Below are 20918 nucleotides of genomic sequence, written 5' to 3'. Positions count from 1 at the left end.
CATTGCTCCTTAGTCTCCTCTTGTCTGTGACTGTTTCTCAGTCTTCCCTTGTCTTTCATGACCTTGACCCTGCTGAAGAGTACTGATCAGTTGTTTTGTAAAATGTCCCTCAGTTTGGGTTTATCTGACGTTTTTTCACGATTGGAAGAGGTCATGTGTTTTTGGCCAGAGTACCACAGAAGATGTACCTACCTACTTTTATGGTTGCTTCACGAATTAAGTATTAGAAACACTAATATTAAATATTAGGAACACATTTCTTTGGTGTTTTGTGTTTCTTTTGTAACCAACATATGAATAAATCGCTGTACTCAACTTTCACCTGAATGTTGCAGTGTTTGTACTCAACTTTCAAGGTATCCCAGGAAACAGTTTTAATGGATATCCTGGGGTCTAGAAAGAGATGAGTTGAAACCTTCTAGGCTATAGGGAAAGTTGCCAGAGATGGAGTGGGAATGAAAAATAAATGAAGACACAAAAGAGAACATGCCGTGTCTTCTGGATCCACAGAGCAAGGCGTGAATGTGAATAAAGATGATGTACACTCGTGCATTGCTTAACGACAGGATACATTCTGAGACATGCATCGTTAGGTGATTTAATTGTTAGATGGTTTAATTGTTGTGTACTCACACAAACCTAGGTGGTATAGCCTACCACACGCCTAGGTGATATGGTGCTAATCTTATGGGACCACTGTCATACATGCAGTCCGTTGTTGACGAAAAACTCATTATGTGGCAGACGACTGTCCTTTGTTGGCAGGACTGGTTTAGCACACAGACAGACAAAAAGGTGCCTTATGCATTCCTGCATTTTCCTGTATTTCATGTCTTTACTGTTGAATTTGACATTTCAATCACACATCTCTCTTCAGCTGGCATTCCATTTAACTTCCTAACTCTTCTTCCTCTTTTCTTCACCCCCAAATTTTACTGGTAAAATACTGCTACAATTGAGGGCAGTGGGGATGATTGTGTAGAGAAGTATGGCTCTCGGTGTTGGACTTGTCCTCTAATTTTTGACGTCTGTGTCCCTTGTACTCATAGACGCAGAGAGTTAGTGCTCCAAGGAGGTCTGGAGGCCATTAAACCCAGAGCTCTGTGACCGGGAAGAGCAAGTCCCCACAGGGCAGCCCGGTGCCAGCTTGCTCGCTCCACTACAGTTTAGCTTCTTCATTTTTAACCCCAGAGGACTTCCTTTACTTTCGTGCAAGTTCAGCTGTGCTTTTAAAAGTTTTTATGTATCGGCCAATATTTCCATGAGTTTTGCAGAAGGAGGGTTGGGAGGTTTCCAAGTCCATCATTTTCCCCCAAATTCAGGTCTCCAGAACGTGAGTTTGAACCCTGGCTTCGCTACTTCTAGCTGAGTGCCCTCCAGCAAATTATTTAATCTCTTCTCGCCTTAATCTGCACCCCGGGGAGGGCTGTTGGGAGGATTCATGAGACAGTGTGTGTAAAGAGCCCTGAACCACACCGTTTACCGTCAGTAATGCAGCCCATATAAAAGGAGAGTCCACAGTGAAGTTTTAAAAGTGTCTGCTTTATCTACAGCCCCACCGGGTACCACCCCTTGTTCCCAGTGTAAACCAGCAATCAAAATAGCATAAGTCTAACCTGTTTTGATGGCTCTTTTTGCTGCAAGATACTGATTATCTTTAATATTTGCGATCCATGGGTGTAGTCCTAGTGCCATAGAAACAACCATCTGGTTGGAACGATTTCTTTGGGAAAATATATATTCAAGATGCTGCTTTACCTAAAGGTAACATTTTCAGTTGTAAGAGAAAATTTTGAGTAGCTCTCATAGCCTTGTATCAAGAAACTGATTGGAATCCCAAGCTGACGCATTCAAGCGTTCTGATTTTCCCTCAGCTCTTCCAGAGGGAGGACGCGGAGTGAGCCGGGTCTCCAGGACGGAGAGCTGCGCCCAGTGTGAGGAATGCTTGCTCTCACTCCCACCCCTCCCGAGACCCCCCAATCCCCCCTCCCGTCCCCACCCCTCCCCGACCACAGTGTCTCACTGTTAATGTCGGCTTATTATGAATTTGGGTAATTATGAAACCTTGAATGATATTGTGGGTAATACAAATATGATGAATGTTTGAGGTAATTATGAAACACAACACAAGTAGAACTTCTCAATTTGAATATCCCTCTTTTTGGACTTATCAGTATCTTAAGGAATATTTTGGGAACATTACACACTTGGAAATTTCCAAAAAGTGGGAGCAATTTCACGCTAAGCTGTGAAGGAGGCTCATTGACAGCATCTTTCTCTCTCCCCTGGGCTCCATTCCGGTTGCCATTATGGAAATCCACCAGAGAAAAACTCCATACTCTGAAATATTCATCCCTTCGACAAACATTTAAGGCACACCTGTCACGTGGCAGGAACTGTTCTAGGTGCTGGGACATAGCTGTGAGCAAGACGAAGACCGTCCTGCGCTCATGTAAAGTGTGTGCTGTGAGGAGGAGGAACAGTCCATCCAGAAAGGGAAGGAGGGAGGAAGATGGAAACAAAAAGACGGAGGGACGCAGAGGGGAAGGAGGATCTTTGAGAATGTAATTAGCGCTAAGACGACGATAAAAGCGGACAGTGGATGGAGAGAGGGCGCCGAGGTATTCCTTGAGCTCCCTTCTTCAGAGTCTACCTTCTGTGCAACTTGAGGTACACTGATGATAGGTCGATACTTCAGGCACGCACCTCCTTCCAGACACAAACATTTTCATTAAGGTGGCTGCTTTCAGGGGGTTCATTTCAGACATCATGGACGAACCAACGCTGGGGGTAAAGATTTTCCGGCTCAGTCCAGCCGTAGACAAGTAGCTTCTCCGTCTGTGTGTAAAACCCATCTTGCCTTTTTATGCACCATTTAGTTTTCAAAAATTTCCCATCACTCCAACTCCAAATGGTTATTTGTCTGATGACTGTAATTGCATATAATTGAGGGAAGAGATTTTTACTGAACAAAAATCCTGTTGGTTTCTTGACATTTGTTCCAGTCCCTTCTGTATTGGAAAAAAGTGATACTTCAATGCTAACAACTGAGTTGCTCACTACTGTGTGGCATGTGGCTCTCAGGAACGGCGCTGCTGGACAGAAGAACAATGCACGTTTGTTACCTGTGTTTCCACCACGGACATGTTCATGTGAGGGACTAGACGGATTGAAAATTTTCCTACAACTCGGCCAGGTATGACTGTTTTAGCTCCAGGCTCCTCAAAGGCGCCCTCAATCCCGTGAATAGAAAGAGATGGGTACCTCCATAGGTGCATTAGAATTTCCTCCTAAATTGAAATAAAAGTATTTTATTATATGAAAGAATGTTTAATTAAAACTCAGTTGAATTGTATTGCTTGCATCACCAATTTCTGTACATCTGTGACACGGTTAATGGCAAGTTAATTATCGCCTCACTTAGATATGTCTGGACAAACAGTACAAGTGGACTTTCCCCTCAGGACACGAGATCTCTGCTGCCTTCGCCTGCCCAAGCCACTCCCATTGGCGAGGGCCCCTCGTCGCTGAAGTTTGCAGTTACTAGATGGCAAAGGGGCCCTTTCAGAAACTTGGGTTCATTTATAAATTTCTATCCCAGTCATTGCGATGATAATTTGTGTGCTAAATGTATTTTATTTTTCAGAAGGCTTCAAAGAACTCTGCAGATGTTTGAGCCAGTTTTCAATCTTGCTATGGCCGCTGTAGAGCTAGTCTGAGGAAGAGCTACACTTCATGATAAGAAACTCTATCGCTCTCTTCTGCATGCTTCTCCCTCTCTTGGCTGTTCCCCCAGGAACCAGCCATAGCTAGCAAACACCCTAGCAGGCAAGCGTTTTAGAAAGGAGGAGGAGGAGGAGGAGAAGGGAAAAGGAAAAAATCTAAATTTGCCAGTAACGCTTTCGGCTTTGGGTCTACTTATTACACCAAGGCAGCAGTGACGTGGCAGTCTACAGATTAGCCCCTAAGTCTCTTGGTTTTGTCTAGAAAAATGAACAATTAGGGTCATGGAGCTGGAATAACCTCAGACTATCCTCAATCTTTAAACAGTTAGGGAGCCCAGCTCACCGGCTGCAGGCCGGCTTGGGATTGAGTCCAGAAAACTGATTTGGAAAAACGCATCTGTGAAATGAGCAATTGCTCCACGGTTAGGTGCCTGAGTCCGGTGCCAGTGGGACCCCAGATAAAGGTCTGCTTGATCTAGACCACAGGGAAGTGGCCTTGAAAGTGAAAGTCCCCCTTGGAATTAACATCTGCTTTCAGTTCTAAGATGTGCAGATAAACAGGACACAGTAAATTAAGCCTTGGGAAAATATTTGTTACCATCATTCTTTGTTCAGATTATCCATCAACTTGTGATCATACCTTGGTGTCAAACAGAAATTTCTTAACCTGGCTGCTATTCCGGTATTCTTCTAGGTCCAGGTCAATGGCTTCGTACATTTTTTTTTTCCTCTTCAGTAAGAGGAGCCACGTGGTCATAGATTCCAGGGATCAGAATATGACCCGATGAGTCTACAAGGCTACCTACAAGATACACCCAGGAAACAAAGCCACACGGAGTCACCGGTATGCTGATGTTCTGGCCCTGGAGCAGGATCACTGGGGACTCTCCTGGGCTTGCAGCAGACCTTGTGACCGGCCCTGGTCCCCACAGCAGGGCCACTGACAGCAACTCACATCCCAGAGGTGATGGTCAGAAGAAAGAGCTGGTCACCAGGCAAACTCAGCCTGACTTGGACCCGCGTGAATGTCCACCTTGTCAATGGAGGGATGAAAACACACGGCTCTGCAGTAAATTCCATTGGGTATGACTTACCTGCATTATATCCCAGTTCTCAACTCCACCTTTATATCATAAACAAGCTTCTTTTTTTTAAATTTTATCTTATCCTGAGTTAAAAAGTAACACGTTCATTATTAAGAAACTTTTTTTTTTTTTGAGGAAGATTAGCCCTGAGCTAACTACTGCCAATCCTCCTCTTTTTGCTGAGGAAGACTGGCTCTGAGCTAACATCCGTGCCTATCGTCCTCTACTTTATACGTGGGATGCCTACCACAGCATGGCTTTTGCCAAGCGGTACCATGTCCGCACCTGGGATCCAAACCAGCAAACCCCAGGCTGCCGAGAAGCAGAACGTGCAAACTTAACCACTGCGCCACTGGGCCGGCCCCCAAAATTTTCAATATATATGTTTATATATATATATAACACATACCTGAGAAACTGAAAACCATCACTCCTTCTCAATTTTTCTCCTCCTACATACACCATAATAATATAATAAATACTCATCTTTAATCAAAAGCATCATATCCCTGAGGTCTAGTCTATGAGATATACATCATGACCACAAAAGCCTCCACAGTGAATAAGAAGATACTCAAATCTGTTCTTTATGAAAGAGTTTTGGACCGATAGGAATGGGAGAAAATCATCAGTGACTATCTATAAAAGAAACAGAAGTCAAGATTTAGCAAACACTGCTCAATATCTTGAGAAAGTACTTATCAAAGATACAATGCAACTAGCAAGTAGACGAACAGAAATGACAGGAAAATGTCTCCAGGGCAGCCAACTTAATCCCCATTCAAGTAAAGACACTTCATAAAGATACGCTTCATATTCTTGATGGGACAGTCTTTCTTGACAATATCAGAAAATTACTGCGAAGCACTGTACTTTCAAATCTTTCTGTTAAAGTCGATAATTACAAAGCACAGAGTTGAAGGCTCTATGAGGATGGATGCCTTCCACCTAGTGATTGGACACCTGCTGTGTTCTAGGCCCCAGAGGAATGAATACACAGGACAGCGCTGTCTCTGACCACAAAAGGCTAAATATCAAGTGTGACCCGACATGAGCAGACCACCAGGTGGCTGGCTCTGTAGAGACACAATCAAAGCCAAGGTAAACACTCTACCAAAATCTACAGTAGTGGGGACGGCAGTAGTGCGATACATAACGGGCTTCCCAGCACTCTGAGAATGATCATAGACAGCAAAGCCCTGAGGTCTGAGGGTGTCAAGGGAGCAAAATGTGAAGCGATGTCATCACTGTTCTGGTTTTCAACCACATCCTCCTTGGGCCCCCTCTCCTGGTCCTCCGAGGACTTTGCCCAGACTTGTGTAATCCCACTTTGGGGACAGTACTGCAGATTGCTGTGCATGCATCAGCCTCCCTGCAGGTCCTGAGTTATGGAATTCTCCTCATTTAGCCCAATCAAGCATGTTGTATACTGAGTAAATGACACAAACTCATTAGTAAAATTCAAGTCAAAATAATAAGCTGAGCACTGAGCGATTGGGACTGTCACTGATTGGCAGTCCACCCTCTAGCACCCTCACCAAAATCAAAACAAAACATCAAAGTACCGCCAATAATACAATCACTAAGTCTTCCCTTTAGGGTATGTCCCTCAACTTCTGCTGGCATTCTTGTGTGGAAGAACAGAGCTGCAAAGATGAATAAGAGACAGACCCTGCTCACAAACCAGCCAGAAAGATGCAGGGTAAAGAAATAACTCTGGGTCCACGTGCAAAGAGCTCTAAAGAGGGGCAAACCGTCAGGAGCACAGAGAGCACACGGTGAACCAGCCAAGGAGGAAGCGTCAGGGAAGACGACGGCATCACAGTGGGGCCTCAGAGGTTGAGTAGGAGGCGACAGGCACAGTCTCAGTGGTGAGAAGAGAGATGCATGTCTGAAACATCCAGATTGACAACAACGAAGACCCGAAATACTCTAGCAGCCAGGATGCTCAGTGTCCATCTTATGACACTGAGCTGTGACATTTTTCCTGTCAATTTAGCTGGTGTTACCAGACATTACCACAGTGCGTGTTTGTGTATTGGGGGATTCAGATGTCATTAGCACATTAGGCTGTGATTTGAGCAGCGCGGGCTCTCCACATGTCACTGCACATCTCCCGTAGAACTGCCCGGCCCGGTCCTCGGTGTAGGTTTCCACCTCGGACCCTGTTTTCTCAGGACACAAAGCAGCCATCCCAGCTGCTGGCTCAGGCTGTGCCAGCAGACACACATCCTGACAGGAGAGAAGCGACATGTCCTCCTTTTCCTTCCCTTTACATTCACTTGCAGAGAAGTTTGATTAGAGAGAGCTCCAGGGGCTGCGCAGCACACTGCCCTGACGGAACCTCCATCAAGGAGTGGCAATGGGAAAACGCCGCCATGTGTGCCATGCAGATAATTCTGCTCCACATTTCCTATTTTGGTGTTTCTTTGCCCTAATGCTTCAATATCGAGTGCATTTGTATGAAAACAGGATGCTTAAGACTCCACCTCCCCCTTCTCATTTTCCACTTGAAACCACGATCCTGTGAATGTGAGGTAGTTTCTACAGCCACGGCTGCCTCGGCCAGGAGCCCAGGCTTGGGGAATGCATGGGAGGCAGAGGGGGCCGCTTCTGAGAACTGTCCACAGGAAACGGAATCGTCCATCCCCGGGAGTCTTCTTGGAATTTTAACATTTTAATAATGTCGGATATTTGGTGCTTATACAAACGCCCTCGACCCAGTGATCTTTTCTACTTTGTGGCTTTTAGGAGAGTGCAGGGAGTGGGGAAATGTCTGCCAAGAGGAAAGCACAGAGGTGAGAGCTTTCTGTGTGAACATGAGGACCTCCACCTCCCACCTCCTGCCTCCCCGGCACACTGCACTGAAGTCTCTTTGAAGCCAGGGAACTTATTGATTTTCCTTTGTACTCCCTCTTTGTACCGCCTAGTGGAGATTCTCATGCCTTTTACATAGTTGGCACTCAACAAACATCTGAGACCTATTAGTAATCGTGGTGGTTATCAGGACCATGCAGATGAGGAACTTGAAGGACAGAGAGGTTAGAAGATTTGCACATGGTCACACAGCAGTAGGAGCGCTGCCATCTGGGTTTCCAGTTTCCTGACTGATGTGTAGGGCACCTGCCAGCCTGCAGGGTGAGGACAGGACAGAACCGGCTCTCCCACGACATGACATCCTAATCTGCAGTGGCTGAGGTGGGGCGTGGGAGTCAAGATGCTATCGGGATTTCTCCACAACAGCCCTGCATGGCAGCAAGCAAAATTCCTGCTCGCCATCTGATCAGTGCTAAAGCTCCAGCTTCTGTCCTTACGTATTTGGACAAACCACATTAAAACCACACAGAGGGCACAATCCAGAATCACATTGTTATGGATTGCTTATTTGATTTGTTTCAAAAATTAAAGAAAGAGAAGCCACATGCTTTTTGTTATGTTCACGATCCTGGTCTGACTTTTCCTAGTGGAGTAATATGCATTTGTGGGGCTAAATGGAATTCCGTGCCTGGGTGAAACCATACAATCTAAAAGGATGTTATGGAGCAGGCATGCTTGGGGGAAATCAAAATGCGCTATAAAGATTTGATGATGCCATTCCTAGGGAAGACAAAATTAGTTCTGGTAGAATGGAGAATTAACCTTTTTTCCCCCAAAAAATATTAAGTTGCAAGCTATCTGAATTCTTCTGGAAACAATTTAAAGGAAAAGGGCTTGTTGTATTCTGTCTGAAAGTGTCAAGCAAGGAAAATATAGTCCAAGAGTTATATTCTAGGAAAACTAGAAGGCTGTAGAAGAATAGAATATGATAGATGGATAGAGAGAATGGGTAGATGATAGGTAGATAGATAGAGAGAGAGATCAATAGATAGATGAAAGATCAATAGATAGAATAGCAGGGGCCGGCCCCATGGACGAGTGGTGAAGTCCATGCACTCTGCATTGGTGGCCCAGGGTTTTGCAGGTTTGCATCCCGTGTGCAGACATGGCACCACTCACCAGGGTCACGCTGAGGCGGTGTCCCACACAGCACAACCAGAGGCGCTCACAAGTAGAATATACAACTATGTACTGGGGGGCTTTGGGAAGAAAAAAAAAAGAGGAAGATTGGCAAGAGTTGTTAGCTCAGGTGCCAATCTTTAAAAATAAAAAATAGAATAGTAGATGATAGATAGATAAAATAGATCATAGATAGAATAGTTAGATGATAGATGATAGGTAGAGAGATGACAGATGATAGGTAGATGATTGATAATAAAGATGGATAGATAATAGCTAGATAGATAAAATTTCATTATTTAATTTGGGGAATGAAGGAGCAGGAAGCTCTACATCTAAAGATGTTGCAGAAGACCCTCAGGAGACCTCCCACCAAGTTGGCCCTGCAGGCTGTCCTAGACTGCCAAGTCCCTGCCGAGACCAGAGGGATGCAAGCGGGTGGGGCTGAGGTTGGAGCTGTGTGAACAAGGAAAAAGTGGCGACTTTTACTGATTGATCCCATAGAGGGCATGCTTATGGGCAGTTTGCCCAAAAGAGGCACACTGTAAAATTTGCATAAAAGTGCCCTTGGTGCCAGGTGAGACAGAGCCAAGTGTTGTGGAGTCTGAAGCTCATGTAACCTGAGAAGCTCTTTTTAAAAAAGAACACCAAAATTATGAATACAAAAGTTCAGTGTCCCTGCCAGGACTGCGGAAGGGCCTCCTGCAGGTGAGGCGCTGAAAATGAAGCTTCCTTCAATCCCAGGAGCCCCCCGGGTGCTGGGCAGTCCTGACCTAGGCGAGAGCGACAGGGTGAATCAAGGCGGGCACTTGGCTCTCTGGAAACACACACTCTCACACACTCACACACACACGTAACTGCTGCCTGTACACACCAGGCACTCTACAGGAAGCCAGGAGCAGGGGGCAAGAAGCGAACTCACTGGAGGCTCTGGGCCACTTGGGGCCACAGCAACCTGCAAAAACGAAGCCACGTGCCGTTGATATTCTTTGGCACCATCTCTGGATGCTTCTGCAGAAGGGTCTCTATGCTATGGTTCTTGAGTGTGGCTGGATGTGTCGCAAGGTCCACTAAAAGAAAAGGAGGTGAGTTGAGGGAGAGTTTCAGTCCATGAGAAGAAATAACGTGGGCTTAACGAGCCCGAGGAACATCTAGCCAAAGGCGGTAAAGTTAAGAACTCCGTTTTTCTTCTACTCCATACTTATTCAGAGCTGGTTCAGAAACCAAGGGAGGAGAGACACTGAGTCAAACAGAACTGTATTTTGTAGATTCCTTGGTGCTTAAAAAGTGAAATGAAATACGACATTACCGAGAAGAGCAATCAAATCAGCCATTGGTTCATTAAGGATACCACCAAAGGTTCCCGAATGAAAATCTTGATCTCTGCATTTCACCTGTGAGAAAGGTAAAAGAGAAGACAGCTGCTTACCAAGTGGTTGCTTGAGCGATAGCTTTCACGTGGTGTCCCTCAGGACTCAGGTGGGTGACCTGATATCGTCACTTCTTGTATTTCTGTCACACGACTTGGAGCATCTACCCCTCCCATGTCTTCACTTCCCACTGAATCCCCTGAAACTGACTTCAGCCCCCAACTATTCCACTAACACGCTCTTCTCCAAGATCACCAGCCCTCCTTGGCCAGATTATTGATGTTTATAGAGTAAGCTTCCTCTTGTTTTCACCCCATCTGTTGCTCACACCTTCTTCCAGAAAAATTCTCTTCCTGTGGTTTCTGAGAAACCTTCTCCCCTTTTTTCTCTTCTTGCCTGCAGGACAATTCTATTTATGTCTCCTCTAATAACTTCTTTTCTGTCTCCCATTCCTGCAGCTTAATCCTTGGATCATTCTTTCTCTATGTACAGAGCTTCGAGAACTCACATGTCTTCATTTACTAATTCCGTACTCTTAAATGTTCATCTCTGTAGATATGACCTTTTACCCACCCAGTAGACCTAAAATTTTGGTTGCTTATGGTGCAAGATACTTTGGTGTGCTCCCAGTTTTTGAAATGTGGTAGGTCTAGAAGTGAACTTCACATCTTCTACAATTTACTCTCTACCAGCTTCCCCAACTCCAAAACAAGGACAGACCGCAGTCCTGTAAATCTATCACCTTAAGGTGATGTTTGATGTCTTCTATGCACATCATATCCAATCCATTACCAATTCCTAATGAGTTATTTTTAAATTGTCTCTTTGGCTCATTCCCTCTTGTCATTCCTGCTCTGCTCCCATCTAGCTTTAAAGTCCCGCCAGGGGAATCTTTCATGTAGTCACTTTATTTCATTAGGCAGTAATACTAACTAAGCACTTCACAGTTTGCAGAGCCCCACCTCCAAAATCTTAAACCCTTATTCCAACTTCTGGTCACAACTTCTCTCCTCCCAGCTCCCTTGTCACTCGCCTGCACTCTGCCTGCTGTTGGTCTCAGCAAAATGTCCAATCCCTTGATCCCTCCAAGACTTCCCCACCTGTCATCTTCCTGTCTTTCTTTTTTCCCCCATTCAAACTAAATGCCACTGTTCATCACTTCAACCTTTCTGTCCTCAACGTCATGATTTGCTTTTCCCTGCTTCCTCCATCACACCACCTGGAATTACCTCAACGCTGGATGGATCCTGCCACTTGGACCTTCTCCATCCATGGCCACTGAGTACAGCTGCAAAAATTACCCAACTGCACAGACACATGACTCTATACCCCTCATCCTGCTGACACATCTTCATGCTCCAGTCTATTCTCTGATCCCCAGAGAGACCATTAGGGATACCACCTGGTACGCAGAGAGACCACTTCAAGCAATCACTTCTCCGCAGATTAGCTTCCTTCCTTCTCAAGAGAAAAAATAGAGGCCAATAACAGGGGAGATGTTCCACAACTTTCACCTCTCTAACTCCATCTTGCAGCTGCAACCACCTGATACCCTTGCACAAGAGGGGAGCTCCCTCACCTGTCTCAGCTCTCACCCCTCCGACCTCCTCAGGGCCTCTGTTCTCACGAATGCCCCCTCTCCCTAGGAGGTTTTCTACTGTCTCTTAAGGCTCTCTGAGTCTATGCTCCCTTGAGCTGCTATCCCAGCTCGCTCCTTCTTTTCACAGCCAAGTTTCTTGAGCGAGATTTCTACAAGGACCATGCGGCTTCCTCTTCCCTTCCACTCCCACATCATCTCTTGAAGTATCTGTATCTCCTGGCAGTAAACTCCTTGAGGGCAGGTGCTGTTTTATTCAGTCCTGTATCCTCTGGCACTCAGCATCATTATGTCTAGCGAATAGGAAGCACACACTCATTCTCAAATCCACAAGAATGCATGAGTGTGTCATCTTTGCTATACCACCTCCTTCTCATGACAGCCGGGGTTGGATCAGGTACGTATCATTAGCACACACATTGCTATACGTGAAGACAGACTAAAGTGGCTAAAATAACTCATGGTTGCCAGGGAGGGACTTTCTGATTCTAAACAGTATGCTCCATCACAGGCTGTCTGTATTCATAGAAAAGGAGAAGGAAACAGACTAGGTGTCAAATGTGAACTGGATGTTGCACCTAGTGGTCACAACAAACCTGGGGGGGATGGTTATTGTGCCCACTTTATAGGTAGGGAAACTGAGGCTCAGAGGTTGAGGTGCCTTCACAAGCCTGTCCATCGTGTGAGTCAGAGTACAGACGCAGGCCTCGGCAAGGCCAGCAAAGCTTCTCTTTCCATCCAAGATGCGGCAGGCAGGCACCGCGGAGCAGGTAATATTCCTGTCACAGCATCCCCATCACCTGCTTAGGTGGCATCCTTAGCTTAGCTCCCGGGGCTGCTGCTCCTGCCTCCAAATCCCACAACCATAGTTCCTAAACCTTTTGGTCTGTGAGTCACAAACCCCTCTGAATCCTTTCTCCAGAAAACTGCAAAGCACATCCACCCTCAGCTTGGGAGTCTTCATGATCGCCCCAGTCCCAAGACCTCCGTGATCCCCCGGGCCGCACATCCAGGTCAGGGTCCCAACTCTGCTCTCGCAAGAGCCTTCTCTCTTCCCCACCAAGGTCCCTGAGTGGATTCCTCCCTGTGCGCCACCGTCGTTTGCAAATACCTCCACAGTGAAGTAGCTGTTCCCTCGTGTTCCACAGGTGAGCGCTGGCTTCCTCCGGCTGATCCACAGATTATCTGAAATTACCACGTAGTCTACACTGGAGAAGAACCGGTCCTTTTCTCTTCTGACAAGCTCCTCCAGAGCGACAGAACCTGCTTCTTCCATCCCTTCAATGATGAATTTGATATTCACGGGGAGATCCTGAATTAACAAATTAACAATGGGACAAACCATTCTGTCAAAAAACTGCACAACTTGCCCCTTCACCTTTTAAGGCCCAGGATTAGTTTGGATGTAACATAAATACATTCTGTTATTATATACATTCAGTGTATGGGTTGTTTACATCCCCAATAGTTCTGTTTACAACACAGGAATTTTAACTAAGATTGGGACAGAGAATTCAAGACAATGCCCAGTGTGTACACTCTCGCATGACCCATCAATTTGATGTTGATGATAAAGAATTTGGGGAAGGAATTCCTAAAGGAAAGCACCAGCCACACTGCAGAGCTGTGCTGGGCCAGCCCAGACAGACTCGCTTTCCTCCTTCTCCCAGAAAGGGATTTTTCCAGAAAGGTTACTCAATTACAAATCTCTTTTCTGTCCTCATAATTCTGAGCATGATAAATGAGAACTCTTGCCTTTGAAAGACTGTCTAATGTTTAAGCCTCAGGATAATTTTTATTTCAAGTATCTGTTATTTTTCAGCTGTGGGTTCAATCTGCCTTTTGACTCATTCAAAGGCTTTGATCTTGTAGCAAAATGGAACTAGAGTTTTTCTCTAGTTAATATCAGAGCACGGAATAGCTCCTTTAAAATTTTTACAATGTGCTTTTTCCCCCATTTGGTTTTGATCTTTTTGTATCTTTATAATTTATAACTTCATATCTTTGAGAGCCACATGAAGAGGAGAGGTCAGAGTCTTTCCCTGGAGCATAAGACATAGCAGGAGGCTCTAAAAGTGATTCTGTGCAGACCAACGACAGCACAAACATGCTAATTAGTTCTACTGAGTGGGACTGACTCGCCAAAGATTAACAAAGGCAGGATGAGTGGAGGATTATCTATGAAAAACAAGTGACCTTCGGTCATTCAGCTGGTTAAGGGCATTTGGGGATAATGATTTGTTGAAGTGTATCCCTTGCATACATTTCTACGTGTCTTAGGAAGTTAAGCTAAAGTTCTGAAAACCCTGATATTTGAAAACTCTTATTAACATTTAACTAGAAAACAATTGCTGAGAAGTAATTGGAAAGCTAAGAATTTTCTGGCAAAATGTGATTAATAAAATACAAGTCAATAGCTATTAAGTGGAGGAGGAGGAGGATGGGCCAGTAGCCAGGCCTGGGTTTTGGTCTCTGCCCTGTTCCTTGATGCCCAAGGGACCTGGGAAAAGTCATTTAACCTTTCAGCAGCTCACGTCTCTATCCATGCAATATGGTTATTAACATTGCTCTGCCTCGGGCTAAAGTAATCCAGTGGGGTGATATACATGAAGTGCTCTGTAATGGAGACAGAAAGACAGGATGGAAGGGCAGGAGGCACAGGAAGGAAGAAGCCAGCAGTCGTGGTGGCCTGGCTCGCGCGGGCGCTGGAGCACCTTCACATCTGTTGCTTCATTGAAGCCCAGAAGCTTCATCATTCCTAGCTCACAGATGTGGAACATGAGGCTCAGAGATTAACCGACTTGTCCAAGGGCAGAAAATATTTCTTAGGTTTTGTACGTGATTATGTAAGTTTCAGAGGTGAAAATTGAAAAAAGCAAAGCAGATTTTGGCCTTTATGTAGGAACTTTCTTTTAAACATCTCTTTTTCTCCCCTTAGAAACAAGGAAAAAGAGAGAAAAGGGAGGGAGAGAGAGAGGGAGGGAAAGAAGGAAGGAGAGAAAGAAAGAAAGTGGAGAGAGAGAATCAAAGAAAGAGAGAGAGAAAAACCAAGGCCACATTCAGTGCTCAGGGCTTATTTAGAGCGAGCATCAGCAATGAGAAGAGGACTTTGGAGTGGTCAACAGACCCAGCCGGAAAATGCTCTGATTTATTGAGCCTGTCTTTCTCGATAAGATAAAGCAGTTGAGTGAGCACAGTTAAATCTCATCTCTTCTGCTTATGTCTCAGGAGCAAACAAACTGATGAAAGAGCAGCCCCCGGCCTCTGAGGAAATCGCCTCCAGGAGAACAGACTGCAGCCAGGACCGGCTCTGAGGGCCAGGGTTTGGGAGAGGCACCCTCAGAGATGGAATTACGCTCTGGGCGTGAGCTGGGCTGCTCTACCCGGTGTTGTGTTTATCCTGTGGCGACAGCACCCAGAGATTGATGCCTACTCCCCTAGTCCTCACCAGAACGGGCAAGGTGGAGACGGGCACAGCCGAACCCCAACCTTGAACCTCCTCCATCCTGGAAGAGGTGTGCTGCTCCCAGAGCCTCTGCTGGGGCCAGCAGCCGGGACAGTGGGCAAAGGGCTTGCTCTGTGATGGTGTCCTTGAACCGAACAAAGGGGACCCATTTCCTTCTTAAATTTCCAGTGTTCAAAAATGCTTAATTCAATTAAGCCATGCGAGCAAGATAAAGGAAAGGTGGCAGAGCAAGCCCACAAAATCTGTCTGCACCCCAAGTCACACAGCTAATCCTTTGTGGAGCCCAGCCTGGAACTGGCCCTGTCTAATTCCTGTGCATGTCCCAGCACCCACAAAGCCAACACGAGCCTCCTTGTTATTATAATACCACATTGGACAATGTTTATATTAGCTGCTTCTGGAAGTTTGTGTAAAATGTCAATCCTATGACCTAAAAGTTGCAGATGTCAGACTTCCCATTACAAACTGCACGGCAAGGAACATTCAACAATGGACACCTCAAAGGTTGGGTCTGAGTAGAAGAGAGACTTTGGCTCAAAGGGCCCTGAGGAACTTTCTAGAAAGCTGAGGCCCTCTCAGTGTGCTTCAGGAGACCCTAGGGCTGTGAAACAGGTCCAGGGTGAGCAGGGGAACAAGAGGAGAGTCCTCAAGGCCAGGACCACAGAGACCTGTGCCTCCAGCCCCATGACCTCTCGTAGTACCTGGCGCACAGTAGGTCCTCTGAGCATGTTTCCTGAACTTAACATGCAGGAGAGGCTAACGGGTTGGCTTTGCTTGGGAAGTGCTTTGGGAGTCAGGGTGTAATGATTGTGCCTCTCCTTCTTCCTCTTCCCTCTCCCATTTCCTTGGCCATTTCCAATGACTCCTCCCACCATCTCCAGCCCTGGAGCTGCCTCCTCTCCTCGGAAGTTTCCCTGAACTCGGAGCTGGCCCAGCCACAGTGTGGGAGTTTTCCAACTTCCCCAGAGCTGGAAGTAAGAACAGGGGCTAGGAGCCAACAGCCAGGCTCTCCCCATCTCAAGTTCACTAACGAGATGGGCCATTTCTGCGTAAAATGGAAGTACATCATCAAATAAAACCAGTGTCAGAAAGCCGGCCACCCAAATCAACACCCTCATTTTTACAGAACAGAATCTGAGGCCGAGAGAGATCAATTCTCCTGCCTGTAGCCACACAGCTAGATTGAATCCTCTGTTTGGAGTCTAAGCACATTGATTAGTAGAAGAGAAAAGAATGGTGTGAGACGAAACCATCCTGTGAGAGCATCACACCAGACAGTCAAAGATGCATACCCGGTCCACCAGTCCTGGCCTCTGGTGGCCTGAAGAGGAGCCCTCCTGCTCAGAGCTGCAGCCCCACCTTTCTTCCAGAACCCTTATCTGGACTTCTCTTGAAACTACTTTCCACAAGAATGGAAAGAGATTTAAGGATTCAGACAGAATGTCACATAACCAGAGATTTCTATGTTGATAATTTGCAAAGTAGCAATATTTTTTTAAAGTGTATGCCTGTTTCTATTAATAAAACTATACTTTGTGATAAGAAAGAGGAGAAGATAAAAAAAAAGACAAGCTAAGGTAAGATAAAGGTAAAAAAAGACAAGATAAGATAAGGAGAAAAAAGACAAGTCCCAGCAGATAGTAATTTAGCTCACCATGTTTTTTGTTGTGTTTCCTTTTCCATTGTGGTCAACAGTGCAGGCTCAGACCAGCTGGGTGGCTTTGCACAAGCTCCCTAACCTTCCCCAGGCTCACTCTCTTCATCTGTAAAGTGGGTGTGATTGTAATACACACCTCCAAGGATTGTAGGAAGAGGAAAGGACACATGCAGTTTAAAGCGCAGAGCACAGTGAGTAGCTCAAAGCACACTGCCTTTATCACCCTCCTCATCCTCATCACCCTCATCCTCATCATGTCGCCATCATCATCATCCCCATCCTCTCTCCCAAACACAGCTGGTCACCCACCTCTTCCATGGCTCTGAATGCGCTCACAGCATTAATCCATGCTAAAACGGGGCCTTTGTTGTCTGTTGCTCCTCGTCCGTAAAGTTTTCCTTTAAAAATGGGGGAAGAATTTTCAAAAAAGCACAGACACCTCTGCCAACTTGAGTGGGCTAAGAACAGAGGTAGTTTTACAAGTAATCATTTTAACAGTGCTTTCTATTTTTCCAGGTACGAATCTTGCTCTGAAATCTCAAAGCATGATTTCTTATGTACAGATAGTAGGGTCATCACCTAGTCAGAGAATGTAAGCTAATTGGAAATATACAAATCCCCTTGGCCTTAATAGTAATTAGTTATTTCATCCAAGTTCATTGAAAAGGACCTGAGGATTTGCTGTGGAATGTCACGCAACATAGGCTCTCACTTTGAGACTTTACGATCGGAAGAAGAATGAAAAAAGAGTGTGTGTCTATCTCCACTAACCTTTCTTCTTCTTTTCTTTATAAAACATAATTACATTTGGTATATTTAAAAAGGAAAATGTGTGACCTAGACAACTATTTTCCTCACAACCCAAGAACTCCCATCATGGGGAGCTAGTCCCCCTAGGGGCACAAAGTTTCATAGTTTCCTCCACAAATGAAAGAAAATCAGCCTCATTGGACCAACTATGAGACTACAGACAATGAGAGCAGCATTCTGCTCCTTCTTAACAACGGGGGAGGGCCTGCAGCTGGAGACAGGAGTCACATCTTAAATTCTTAAGCCTGTAAGCAATCCCTTATCCATGGGGGAACGCAGCACTGGTGGTCACATACCGTCCACCTCCGTCAGCGTGTAAGGGTCCGTGAGCCACCCATCTTCCCTTCTAGCAGGCTGCACGTCCAGGTGGCCGTAGAAGCACACAGTGGGTTTCTTCGGATCATTCCCCAGTTCGGCTAGGATGATGGGAGGGATCGGGAGAGTCTGACCATTGGGCAGCTGCAGATGGAAAATGGACCACATTAAAAAAGAAAACAAGATTTGGCTCTTCCAGAAAATCCAAAGACACGACATTAGGAGTCCTGTTTCTACCCCTGGGTCCTCGTAGAGCCCATGTAATTCTTCCAATCATCACTTTTTCCAGCTCTAAAATGGGTACCTTGAGACACTTTTCGTTAAAACATCAAACAATTAAAAGTAAGTACTCCCTCAGAGACACTGACAAATAGTATACTTAATTGAAAATCTCTCCAATCCAAACTCAGACTCAGCTAGCTTGAATTAGGTGGACATGGTTCTGGAAAACAGACCACTTAGAGCCTTGTCTGGACTAAAGCTGGCGGCATGGGGCACGTGGGTCTAAGACGGCCGTTTGTGATTGCGTGGCAGTAGTAGCAATGACTCTGATAAAGGATCGCAGCTCTACATACGGATGGCCTTTCAGGAAGACGCATTTGAATTTAAAGGGAAGGACAGTTTGGGATAAATTTGAACCTTACGAGCAGGTTGTGAATAGTATGGGGGCCTCTCTGTAATAAGCTGACCTCCGCTCCTCTCCTCCACTTGCCCCCCACCCCCGATCCTGACATGATGAGGAATCAGTAAAATCGTCTCATTTGGCACCAGGTAGAATTTTTCATCCTTACTGGGAATTGAGATTGTGGGGCTTTTTTGTTGAGGATCAGGGTAAGTCCCCATCTTGGCCCCAACAAGGGAAGGTATGGCCCATGTACAGGGAGTGGCAGCTCGTAGGTGGGAGGGGGCCACCCAGCACCTGCTGAGAGCCCCCGTCCACGGAGTCCACGCTGGCTCCCAGGCGCCGGAGCTTGTCTGCAGCCAGGGCCATCATTCGGAAGAGCTCCTGTCTGAGGCGAGGCACAGGCTGGATGGAGTCGCTCTCAACGGCCACCCACTCCTTCAGCGTCTGTGAGGAAAGGCGACGAGGTGATCAGCATGAGGGGGTCATCCAGGTCTACTCGGGGTGAGGCTCTCTTCCCGGTGCCGGTTCTCAAGGGCAGGAGGCCCCACACCCCCAGCGCTCTCTGTTTGTCCTGAAGACTGAGCTGGCAACACGCGACACTCACAAGAAGCTGGAGGTTCAATCAAGAACGGAGGCCAGAGACCTCTGGTTAATAAAGAAGATGAGGCAGGACGCGCTGGGCTGGAGGGTGCCTTCCTAAAACCCTGGCCGCTGCCTCCTGGGTCCTCCAGGGTGGCAGAGAAGGGCAGGCCCCGACTCACTGTTTCTAGTTACTAGGAACCGAGAGCAGCTGGCCGGCCACACCCGCTCCAGAATTCTGGGCTTCCCACAAGTGCCCCTGGAGGCCTCTGGCCCTCAGGGGTCACTCTCATTCAACCCCCTGGTGGCCTCAGCTGGGCTGCAGGGCTCCTCCTGAGCACCCTTTGCGTTTAGGATCCACGGGCAGAGTACCCCGGCACTCAGCACAGGGTGGTGCAGGCAGGCAGCCTTGGTTCCGCCCTCTATAGTCGGTGACTGAGTACCTTCCTGGAACTCTCCTAGCCTCAGCTTCCTCATCTGTCTGAGGAGCAATGCTCCCTAACTGCAGGTTACAGTGAGTGTGACATAGTGATGCAATGAGAAATATGTATCTTGGCCTTTGTTCTGGGCTCTTGGCCAGCGCTCCTAAAACCTTTGTAATTTCCTAGGCGATAAAGGTGCTGGGAGCATCTTTTGTTCCAGGATTTGGTCTCTGCCTCGAGTTCCTAACCCAGAGCTCCTCATGCGCTTGGAATTATCTGGGTGATCGGAGCATCTCTTGTTCTAATGAGGGAATGCTGGTGGTCCCTGGATAGGGGCTGTCACCAGGAAGACCAAGCGTGATTATAAGCTGGGAACTTTCAACCCCAGCCCACATCCTCAGGGGAGGGGGAGGGGCTGGGGAGTGAGTCAATAATTTATCATGCCAACGTGATAAAGCTTGCATAAACATCCCTAAAGTGCGGCGTTCCAGGTAGGTGAACACCTCCAGGTGCCGGGAGGGTGGTGTGCCCCAACCCCACGGGGACAGAAGCTCCTGTGCTGGGGACCTTTCCGGTCCTCAATACACCCCTTCATCTGGCTGTTCGTCTGTGTCCTTTATCATGTCTTTTAGTATATGATAAACCAGTAAAGGTAAGGTAAATGTCTCCCTAAGTTCTGGAGCTGTTCTAGCAGATGACTGAACCTGAGGACGGGGTCGTGGGGATCCCCAACTGGTAGCCAAGTCAGAGAGAAGTGCAGGGAACCTGGAGACCTCATACTTGAGACTGGCGCTTAGAGTCAGCGGTGGGGGGGGGTGGCGAGGGTGAGGCTAACTCCAGGTAGATCGTGTCAGAAGTGAGTCAAACTGTAGGACACCCAGTTGGTGTCGCAGAGAATTGGAGAATTGCTTCTTGTACAAAAACACACACATCTGGTCACAGATGTGAGTGGAGTAGTGGAAGAAAACAAATTTCCTTTCAGTGAGGATTAAATAAGATACAGTGCACAGAAAATACAGCTCAGTGCCCAGCCCTGAGTGGGCACTCAATAACACCAGCTAACGTTGAGTTATGCAGAAAAATAATTCACAGTCCAGTATCAGCACTGAGTTGCTCATACTGGGATAGCCATAGTTTTTATTAAAAACCACTCATATTTTGGATGACTGATCTTGAACTCCCTAACTTATTTTAGTTTACTCTCTATTCTGGATGTAATGCTTTTACTTTATCATAAAGAAAGTTATTTCACCTTAAGGAATATTGTGTTT

At 46.4% G+C, this 20918-nt stretch overlaps 1 protein-coding gene across 1 annotated transcript in view; it reads right to left on the bottom strand.

Moving 5' to 3' along the window:
• The window catches only part of CNDP1 (carnosine dipeptidase 1), a 46724-nt gene that overhangs the window by 17399 nt on the left and 8407 nt on the right, over positions 1-20918 (bottom strand). Inside the window, 9 exon segments of the mRNA XM_070630317.1 lie at positions 1617-1758; positions 3126-3290; positions 4366-4440; positions 4442-4527; positions 10116-10200; positions 12885-13085; positions 17206-17294; positions 18003-18165; positions 18941-19090. Coding sequence (XP_070486418.1) covers positions 1617-1758; positions 3126-3290; positions 4366-4440; positions 4442-4527; positions 10116-10200; positions 12885-13085; positions 17206-17294; positions 18003-18165; positions 18941-19090 — 1156 coding nt within the window.

Source organism: Equus przewalskii, chromosome 7 (genome assembly GCF_037783145.1).
Source record: "Equus przewalskii isolate Varuska chromosome 7, EquPr2, whole genome shotgun sequence".
Classification (NCBI taxonomy): Eukaryota; Metazoa; Chordata; class Mammalia; order Perissodactyla; family Equidae; genus Equus; species Equus przewalskii.
Note: the sequence above shows the minus strand (reverse complement) of the source record. Positions and strands in the feature narration are given on the sequence as shown.